The sequence below is a fragment of the Varanus komodoensis genome, unplaced genomic scaffold, assembly GCF_004798865.1.
Source record: "Varanus komodoensis strain SLA01 unplaced genomic scaffold, ASM479886v1 scaffold23, whole genome shotgun sequence".
In the NCBI taxonomy this organism is placed as follows: domain Eukaryota; kingdom Metazoa; phylum Chordata; class Lepidosauria; order Squamata; family Varanidae; genus Varanus; species Varanus komodoensis.
In genome coordinates, this window is record NW_025335627.1 from 17,682,462 (window position 1) to 17,693,291 (window position 10,830).

The 10,830-nt window shown below is 43.6% G+C and overlaps 1 protein-coding gene across 1 annotated transcript in view; it reads left to right on the forward strand.

Moving 5' to 3' along the window:
• The window catches only part of KLF7 (Kruppel like factor 7), a 91,984-nt gene extending 82,234 nt beyond the window's left edge, over positions 1 to 9,750 (forward strand). The window contains exon 4 of the mRNA XM_044432034.1: positions 4,330 to 9,750. Coding sequence (XP_044287969.1) covers positions 4,330 to 4,381 — 52 coding nt within the window. The 3' untranslated portion in view covers positions 4,382 to 9,750. The remainder of the gene's footprint in view (positions 1 to 4,329) is intronic.
• The last annotated feature ends 1,080 nt before the right edge of the window (positions 9,751 to 10,830 follow it).

The window sequence follows — 10,830 nt, forward strand, 5'->3', positions numbered from 1 at the left end:
GAACTGATGGCGAGATTGGTTAGATCACTGGAGATTGAAGCCTAGCACCACTTTGATCCTGGTGCTGACAAGTTCTGTAACATCGTGAAGCGAGTACAATCCACCGCCATCATTTTGCCACTCATCACGATGCTCCATGAGGCGATGATGGAACCATGAAACTTCCCCAACCAGCCTCAGCTGACTTCACAGCAACACAAATCTATGTGTCGAGTTTGAGAACAGGACATTCCATTACTCCTGTGTCACCCGAGGCCAAACTTGATTGTCGTAGAGTCGTCCCAGGGTCCTGAGTCAAGAGACTTCATGCAACAAGGAAGGGCAAAAGAGCGACATGATGGTCCACCGTATTTACACCGCCACAGGTCTTGGGCTCCAGATCTCCAATTATGAGGTGACGCTGGCTCGCTATCAGTATTTCCTCATGCAAAAACTGGAGAATATTACAACGTAGCTCCTGGAGCAACAGAGGGACCTGGCTGGCATCTTCACCAAGGAGGTGATGCAGGTGGCGATTCAACAGCTCTGTACGGTGAGACATCATGTCAGTTGTGACTTGAGGGCCCTCATTGGTGCTGTAGCCCTCCGTCCCCATGCCTGGCTCCGGAACTACAATTTTCCAGATGAGACCAAGCGCCGGATAGAGAACATGTCCTTCAATGGCTTGAGGCTGTTCAACGCCAGGACGGACCACAAGCTCAAGACCATCTATGAATCCCATGTGACAGCTCGGCGTATGGAAGTTCCTAACCAATCCAGGTGTAAGTGGTCCCATTCCTCCTACCGATATCAACCATACACTCAGTTCTCTGGCTGGCAGCAGTTCCAGCCTCATCAGCAGTGTCAAAAACAACCGGCGCAATGTTATCAGCAGAGCCATCGCCACCCAGATTCTGATAAGCCCCAGCGTTGACAGGCTGAGCAAACCTTTTCTCCTCTCCTGAACCCACCCTCCCCTCTTCCTTCTCCCCTCTTCCTTCTGGCGATTGCAAAGTCGACTCCCCATCTGGGAGTCCATCACATCTGATCAGTGGGTTTTATCCATTGTGGAGCACAGGTCCAGAATCGAGTTTGATACCGTACCCCCATCAGGACTGATCCGAAATACATCTCCGTCGTCATTTCTCAAAGATGAAGTTCAACAACTTCTTCATAAAGGAGCGATTCGACACCTCTCATGCTCCAAGGGGCTACACGGTTTCTACTGGAGATATTTTATGATCCCGAAAAGGGACGGTGGTCTTCGCCCAGTATTGGACTTACGTGATGTCAATAAGTTTATCAAAACTAAAAAGTTCCAGATGATCACCCTTCAAAACATCCTTCCATTGCTCAGGAGAGATGATTGGTTTGCTTACTTCGATTTAAAAGTTGCTTATTTCCATATTAGCATCCACCTGTCTCACAGGCGACTTCTTCAGTTTACGGTCGGTTCTGACCTATTTGAATACAACGTTTTACCCTTTGGACTGGCTACTGCTCCACAAGTCTTCACCAAATGCATGGCCCCAGTGTGTGCACACCTTTGCCTTCAGGGAATTCAAGTATACCCTTACTTTGATGACAGGTTGATCATCTCCTTGTCTAGAGAAGGCTTCAGTCTTTGATCCGGACTACATGCACCCTTTTAAATGATTTTGGACTATGTATTAATTACGATTTTCTACCGTTCTCCATCTATCAGCCAACACCTTTCAGCAACTGCCTCTCATACCTCATCTCATAACTCAACAGAAGGGGGCAATACAGCACCCGGACCTTCATTCGATCAATCTGACCACCTGACTCATTTGGTAGGTCATGCTACTACCTCAGTACCGATGGTACCATCAGACCCGACACTGACCCGGCAGTGTCCGGACACAGCCATTCATCCTTTCTTGATACCAACAAATACTCCATCGGACTTGAGTGTCCTACATCCTGATATTCAGTTCATTCTCCAGTCTGCACTAAGACCCATGACTCATCATTTGTATGCAGCTAAACGGAAGTGTTTTACATCTTTTGCCGAAACCAACCACATTATTGCTCATTCAGACTCTGTTGAGAATAGTCTTCAATTTCTATTATCCTTACACCAAACTTATCACAAACCCTCATCCATTAAAGTTTACATCACCGCGATCTCTCACTACCGTGGCCAGGTGGCGGGCTCATCAGTATTCTCTAACGTCCTTATTTGTCAATTCCTTAGAGGCTTACAGAATCTCCAGCCACTGGTTAAATCAGTCGTCCCGACATGGAGCCCCTCTGTTGTCCTTCAAGCGCTCACTAAGCCTCCTTTCGAGCCCTTGGCGACTACTGACCTACGTCTTTTGTCATGGAAGATGGCCTTCCTTGTTCCTATCACATCCGCTAGAAGGGGCAGTGAACTTTGCGCGCTTCATATAGAGCCTCCTCTCATTTTTCATAAGGAGAAGGTCGTTCTGCGTACTGACCCTGCATTCCTTCCGAAGGTCGTGACACCCTTCCATGTCAATCAGGACATTGTCTTACCAGCCATTTTTCCTACTCCTCCTACATCCGTGGAGTGCTCGCTATATTCCCTTGACGTTCGTCGATGCCTTGCCTTCTACAGGTCTCGTATGGTATCTTTTCGCAATACCAGACGTCTTTTCATCAAGTATTCCGAACATGACAAAGGACCCCCCATCGGGTCCCAAAGACTCTTGAAGTGGATTGTTCAGACCATTGAAGTGGCCTATCAACTTTCTAAATTAGACTTGCCTGTCATGCCCAGAGACCATTCTACGAGGGCTGTTGCAGCTTCCTCTGCCTTCTCTGCTGGCATCCCACTTCATGACATTTGCAAGGCGGCTGCTTGAACTACCCCTTGCACATTTGCCAGGCATTACTGCCTTGATCTGTGTGCCAGACAGGATTGCTCCTTTGGTCACGCAGTCCTTTCTTTGCACAGATGGCCACTCAAAGAACGACTGTTACAGGTGAGCAACCTGCCTTTCTTTCTTACTTCACCCATTTCAGAGGCTCAAATCCAAAATCAGTTTCAAGGGTTTTTATTCCCGCCTCAATGTGCTTGGTTAATAATTTCTCATGGCTTTGTTTCTAGTCCATCATTCTGCAACAACACATATTTCTAAGAGAAATTTGAAAACCAATTAGGCTCTGTGGTCCTTTATTAGGACCAACCAAATATGCACAGCATTTAGGACACGCTTTTGAGACATCCAGTCCTCTTCATCAGGCAAAATGTTGAAGCATGGGGGGCGGGGAACAAGAAGGTGAGAGGATGACTTGTTGGTCACGAAGTCTTAAGAGTTATGCATTAGAGTATGTAAACCACATAGAAGCTGCAGGTTCAGCCACATATGGAGTCAGTGTAAAACTTCCACATAGAACTCTTGAGAGCCCATTTGGGTAGTATGCTGGGGAGAGAACAAGTACTCCCTTCAGTTCTGTACATTATTGTGGGGTACAACTGGTATATATGGGTTCTTACTGCATGATAGGGATCAGAATGTAGGAAGAGGAGGTAGGAAACAGTTTAATCAACTTTTATTTCTAAACAGTCAGCTTGTTGCCTGTAGATACAAGGTTTTTAAACCATGCTAGGCTCAAACTTAGAAACCTAGAAACAGAGTGAGTCAGAAGGGACCTCCCAGACCCTCAGCTCCAGCCGGCTCCGCTCACGACATGCTCACCATGTGCATGCCTAGCCTATCCTTGAACACCCTCACTGATGGGGCCTCAATCACCTCCCAAGGAAGCCCATTCTTTAATTTAAACTTAATTTTGGCAGAAGGTATGGGTAAATAGTACTATAGCCCATGTAAAATGTCGCTAGCTAGTTAGGAGATGCTGGGACCAACTGTGTGGGTTCTTTGCACCTGACTCCACTTTCCTTTTTTCTACCTTCCTGCTAGCCAGGGAATGATTCAATAAGAGGGATCTGCACAATTGTTGCCAGTCTCCAGGTTCTGGTAGTCAGTAGCATGAGACATCATCATTTGGAAGTAGCACCAGGCGATGGTAATTTCTAGGATACTTTCACTGGATATATCTATTTGAAGTACAAATCTATAAGCAATGTCTATAGATTTAAATCTCTTTAAAGGGTTTTTTTGTTAACTATGAGGGTTAGAAACTGATTGTCTTCTGAAATATTAAGGGTATTGCAAGTTAGATTCATCATTGCTTATTAGTTCTAGAGTGCTCAGTGTATACCAGGTATGTTGAAAATTCTGCAATTGTGTGATGCAGCTGTAAGCATCCTTCCTGTTGATGATCTTGTATCTGGCAAGAAATAAAGTCTGAACAATTGTATGGGAGTCAACCCTGATCTCATCTTTGTATTTATTTTTGCAGGTGTTTTTCAAGGTCTGATCACCTTGCCCTGCACATGAAGAGACACATCTAAAGCAGCCAAGATTGCTCAGTGTAGCCCAGATGCAGCCAGACCTAAGCTTCATGGGGAGAGGAGCGGAACAGAATTGCCTGTCTCTTGCTGCCTGTCAGGAGAAGAGAACTTGATCACATGTAAACCTCTGTACACAAAACATGCACTAATTGCTGTCATACACCCAACTATACTTAATGATGTACATCTGTTCTCAATGCCTTGCCCATCTGGAAGGCAGAAGATATGTGAGAGGAAAAGGGGTGCAGGAGAAGTCAGTAAGACACACACAGTTGCTTGTTCAGGACTCTCGCATTTTTGTTCTCTGTTTATTGCCAATGGAAATCAATCCAGATGGAAGAGGATTCCCTTCAGGTGGACAGCAACAGGAGAAGTGACAAACTTCTCAGTGCAATTTGATGAGGGTGGAGGAACATGATTTGGAGTTGCAAATTTGTAGCACTAACTTTTCTTTTTTAAATAGAGTTTGAAGGGAATACTAATGACCTAGAAAAACCAAATCCCAGTTTGGTAGCCAAAATGTTAATATGTCTTGGTTCCGTTTTTGTTTTTGAAACTCCCTTACGTACAATGTTGCATCAAGACTCCTCAAGAACACTTTGATTGGCTCTAGCTCTGGCTGTTCATAGAACAGAGCTGTCAAGATCCATTTAAGTCAATACCAATGGCCTTAATTGGCAGTAGACTGTGCAGTGACACCTAGGACACACCTACCATTTTTCTTGCTTGAACTGGTATAGATTTCATCAAGGATATCGATTTTTGTTTTGTTTTGTTTTGGTATTTGGTTATTGCACACCATGTGCACTAGGGGACTATGGAACCTGCTGGTGTGATTTCACAGTGGTTGGCCAGTGAAGTTCCTGAGCAACACCACAGTGTATCTTTGGAGGCATCACCGTATTGCCATAGTTCAGACTTCCTATTTAATTGCCTAATGAAAACTTGAAAGAAAGCTTACTTGGAAGCTTTGAACCATTTCCCTGTGTTCCTCAGAACTGATTTACACACCTGGATATCTGTCTTGGATTCTACCACTCAGGCATGACTTCAGGTTTTCCTTCTGCACCATGGTGGGGGCATACTTGTTGCAACCTACAACGATTGGTTAGCGGCTCTAGTCACTTGTTCTTGCTAGCCCCTTTACCCAGTTAAATGTCTGGTAACTTGTTTGTGTGTCTAGCACCTGTGAGAGATATACTTTTGCATTGAGCAGACCTGTAGAAATGTGATCATCATTGGTGGAAAAGTGAGAACCTTTTCTAGATAAATCCCATGCAACACTCTGCTCTAGAGAAAATAGCTACCTAAATTCTCCTTTCCCATTTATCACATTGATATAATGTTCCCACTCTTCTAACATGTTAATGGTTAAATGAAAGGGATTGGCTTTTTGGTGAGCACTGACTTCCTTCCAGATGACAAGTTTAAGTAAAACTAAAAAAAAAAAAAAAGATAATGTGCATGGGTCCACTTTGACCAATGGTTGTACCAGTTAGTGATCAATGGAGGCATCAGACTCACCTTTGAATCTTGTAGATAATTTGGTTGTAGGTCAAAGTGAATTTATTTCTCTGTTCTGTACACACACACACACACACACACACACACACACACACACACACACACACACTATATATACATGTCTGTTTCTAGCTAGTTGGAGCTGGCACTGATTCCAAAGACTCCCTTTTCAAACTATCTCTCATGCAGGTGGAGAGTTAGTCGTTGGGAATGGTTGTGTATAGTCAATGATGTGGGACCATCCCTGCAAGACATGCTGAGAAATAAGACAGCACGTGATTCTCCCTTGGTTGCTGCTCTTCCACTCACTAAACTAGCTCACTGCCCTTCTTTTGACTGTTTTTTGACTTGCTGACTGTTCAGTAATTTCCTAATTAATGTTTAGGATGCAAAAACTTAAAGGATTCTTTTATATATATAGAATATCTAAAATTGTATAATGTACGTACAGACACAGGGATTCTTAGCACTTAGCCATTTGGGCTTTTTTTTTCCATCTTTGATTTCACCAAACTGTCTTGTTTTTGGATCAGAGTTCCTGTGTACACTGTGACTGTCAGTGGCCATTTGTGTTGCAAATACATGGTCTGGCCCTTAACGATGGAATGAGAAATGGACCAAAATCTAACCATCTCTACAAGGGCAATTAATGTTGGCATTTAAGAATAAGGGAGAGACCTAAGTTTTATTCCAAAGATTTATGGTTATCAATTATTTAGAAAATATTGGAGCACTGTTTGCTGACAATCTTATACTTACCCATATCTGTGTTTGCATATTTTCTATTCCACCCAGGGGTTCAATGGGCATTTTGATAGCCCTGCACCTTGGTATTTGACTATTGTATGACAGCTTTAGATACCAGCTGTGGGAAGATGACTGAACATCTAATCTAGTCAGTGTGTTGACTGAAAAATCTATGCTGTCCAAGAAATATTTCTTGTACCATTCTGTGTAAAGTACATACATGTTTGTCATGATAGTAGCCCTTGGGTAATATCCATGAATGTCATCACCTGAAATGCTGTTAAATCATATTGCCTCTAGAACTTGTAGGGATTATCTACAGGCGTTGGTGACAAATTTAATATAAGCCTGTCTTTTAAATTATTAAAAGTGGGTGGGAGTGGGAAGCTTGGGGAAAGAAAAGGAATGATATCGATTTACCTCCTATTGTTTGTGGTCTTGCTAACTTATCTAAGCGCAGCAGAATGTGAAATCATTAATACCCCTTAGATGGCTGGAAAACCTTATTCTAGGCAAGTTGTAGCAGGAATTCTGTTTCATATACTTGGTTCAAAAACACTGCAGTGGTAGGTTGGGATCTCTGTATTGTTCCAATATTGGCCCTGTCTCTAATGGCTTCCCCATATTAGTGGGATGTTAATGTACACTTATTTGCAAGAAAGACCAGATAAAATAAGCAGAAGTTGCTCCTAGGGAAATCTGGAAAAGATAAAACTACCATCAGTGAGGTGGTGAGCCAAGGGGCAGAAGCCACCACAGTTCCCTAGTGACCAAGGAAAAGATGAGCTCGACTGCTTTCATAGGCAGCTATGCACTCTCCCACCAGGCCAGGGTGCAAGGTTAACTCATGAACAGCACCCTGGCCCATCAGCTTTGCCTTGTGCTTTCAGCACCACTCTGCAGTGCCCAGTCCTGCTTTCCTTGGTCAGCCTTCAGCAGTGACACTCTTGTGCTTCCCAGCGAGCCACTTCGCCAGTTGTGATGGACTCAGTCAGCCTTGCCAATCGTATAAGGAAAGGAGTGGAGGTCAGTGGGATTCAACCTACCAGTCAGCTTGTTTGGGGTTGCAGTGGTAGGTATGTGCCCCCCTTCCTTTTGAGACAGAGTGTGACCACTTAGAGCAAGGGTGGGGGACAGATGTTGTTGGGCTTCATCAGCCCTAGCCAGCCTAGCCAATAGTGAAGGATGGTGGGGGTTGAGTCCAGCAGCATCTATAGTGCCACATGTTCCCCAGCCTTTAGCCCAAAAGACGTCCATGCCTGATGGTGCCATAGCAACAATGACTTGTGCTTTTTAGAGGTTTCCTTTTTCATATTACAAGTCCAGAGGAACATGAAGAGTTTGTACATATTTCCAGAACTTACTTTCAACACTTGTCCTTTCTCCTCTTGGCTTTCATTATCCTGTACAAATTGGATTTTTAAGAGAGATGATTTTCCGCTGTTATGCTGGCCAGCTTCTTTGCCCTGGAGGCTGATCTTCATGCTGCTCTCCCAACAGGAGCAGGGCTGGCAAAGAAGAGGCATCTGCTCATCTTTTCCAGCCCAGGGAAGTATAGACAGCAAAGCAGGGAAGGGGCCAGATCTGACCCATGGCATTCCAGTTGGGCACCTTGCTGCTGGAGCACTGCATGAATCATGCTGGTAGAAAGACACAAAGCCCATGAGCCATGTGAGTGGCTGCAGAAGTAGGGTTCCTGTTGCTTCAGCAGCCGTGCTGTTTGGCATCCCATTTTCAGTATGCCAGTTTATTTCCATTAGCTATTGGTTGCATGGTATTCTCAGCATCATTTTTTTCTTTATCATTTGTGCTGCAAATTTCTGATAGATCCCATGTTAAAGTGGCTCAAAAGAAAAATCTGACTTAAAAAAACCACATTCACATGGGGGTAAGGCACTGAGAATCTTGTCTTCCCTGCCAAACATAGCTAATAGCATTAGAAACTGTAAGATTTGTTCCCAGCCCTCTTAAAAATATTTCTTTTGTCTTTCTTTCATGGGATTAAAACAATGCTTCATTATTTTCCCCCCAAAGGCAGTGGAATGGAAGGAGGCCCATATCAAGAATGTATTTTTCTGTTTTAACGCAGAAACTGGTGGGCTCTTCAAACATGCAAACGAGCAAGCAAGTGAACACCCCTTTTAATGATGCTCCTGGAGTCAGGAATCAAAAGTGCCCTGCATGTGGCTATTGGTGGTGGTGGTTGGTTTAAATTTGGCATGCTACCAGACCACAGGTTCTGCACACCCCTGCTCTGCGTTCCTGAATACACATGCACACCTATACTAAATGTAACCCTCTCAGATGAAATGGAGTGTCAACTATCCTTGATGTAGAAACTATCAGTGCCTATTTCTTTCTGTCTTGGTGAGGGTACCAGCAGCTCCCAGTGGATTTTAGAAATAGTGTCACCTTACATAAGGATGCTTTTGCCCGTACTGGAATGCACACATTGCGGGGTACAGTGAGCGAGCAGACTGCAAACTGGGGAGGAAAAATTGGTGACAGGAATACCCTGAAAGTGAAATAGTATGGTGAACAATGCCGTTTGAAGGGGAAATTGTTTTATCATTTGAGTTGCACTGAGTAAGAATCAGCTATCAACACAAAGTTTCCTGGAACATCCAATTTATTTTTTATTCCTGTGTGAAAGATTGTTACCTGGGTAGATGACTCTGTATGGTATATATGGTTGCAAGGTCCATCTGGAAAGACATTCCTAAGAATTAAAAGGTTTTACATTTATGTTACTTAGGACACAATTCTATGCCTATTTTAGGCAGATTGGCTGGCTGGAGCCGTAGAACTTTTTTCTCTCTAAAACTTGCATAGAATTGCATCCTCAGTGTTTGTAATACATGGATGTTAGCTGTTACAGCCTATGGCCAAGACATGTAAACAGTTTGTTGGAAGGCCAGTTGACCAGATCAGCTAAACCTCAAACCCCATTTTTCCATTGTAAAAATACAGCATGTTATATATCCATTTTTCATATGTTGTTGAGCTCTGTGCTTGCTAGTCCCTGACTGTCAAAATGTGAAAATGATTTGAAACACTAGCTTGTTACTTAGGCTTTGCTACAACATGGAGTTGCATGATTTTTGTGCATTTGTTTTTTCTCAACTCCACAAACTAAGAACAGAGCACCTTTGCACCAATTTGGCTAACGAACAGTAAGCTGCACTTACATTGTTTTAACATGTGTCATCAGAAGGTAAAAGACTCTAGCTAGACGTGGAAAAAATTTTTTCAGAGAATTGAAGGATGTATAATAGAGGCATCATAACTTATTAAGTATACAGCCTTTTCCTTTTGTCTTAGATGTTGTCACTGTGTAAACAGGGTATTTAGGGTTTTTTGTTTTGTTTTTGTTTTTCAACACTACAGAACTCCGCACACTTCCTTTGACCACAGACAGGGTAGGAGTGTCTCTTGAGCTATCTCTTCCAGTTAAAATTGTGTGTGAAGTGGTGGCATGGTCATGTTGCATTGCCCCACCATGTGCCACAGATGTGTGTGCCCTCCATATCTTTTCCTTGCCAGCTATGCTTTCAGTGGCCAAGAGAAGGTGCTTTGCGCATCTGCAGCTTCTCCAGAATTCATCCTCACATGGAGGAGTTGCGTACTCCTGTCTCTCTGTGTGGAGGATCTTCACATGGCCTCTGTTTGCATAGCCTTTGAAGGGCAGGACCAGCACATGTGTTGGTGGCCCACACGAGGGTTATCTAGCATGACTTTACAAATGTTGTGTGACAGGTTTAAGTGAACCCCAAGAGGACAGAGTGTGTGTGCATACAACAGACAACTTTGTCTTTCACTGGGAGAGGGCAGTGCTCCAGTGAGAGCAAGGCATGACACCAGCAAGAGACTTAGCCCCATAAGGTGCTTAAGCATGGTTATACCTTCAGGAATGCATGGGGGTTTCCACTGACCACTGTGCAAAAGTCTGGAAAGTCTTAAGCTGGAAGACTGAGTTTTAAATGTTTGAAAATTAGCTCCAGGTACTAGGAACTTAAACATCCATCACAGCTGACCAAGCAGATGTGAATTGTTTGTTTGTTGTATAATTATTTTTTTTCAGCACAGAATCTAAAAGGCCAGTGCTTCGAAGTGAACCAGATAGATGTATATTAGTGATGAAGTTGGAATGAGAAAGTTGGGAACTCTTGTCCATCAAA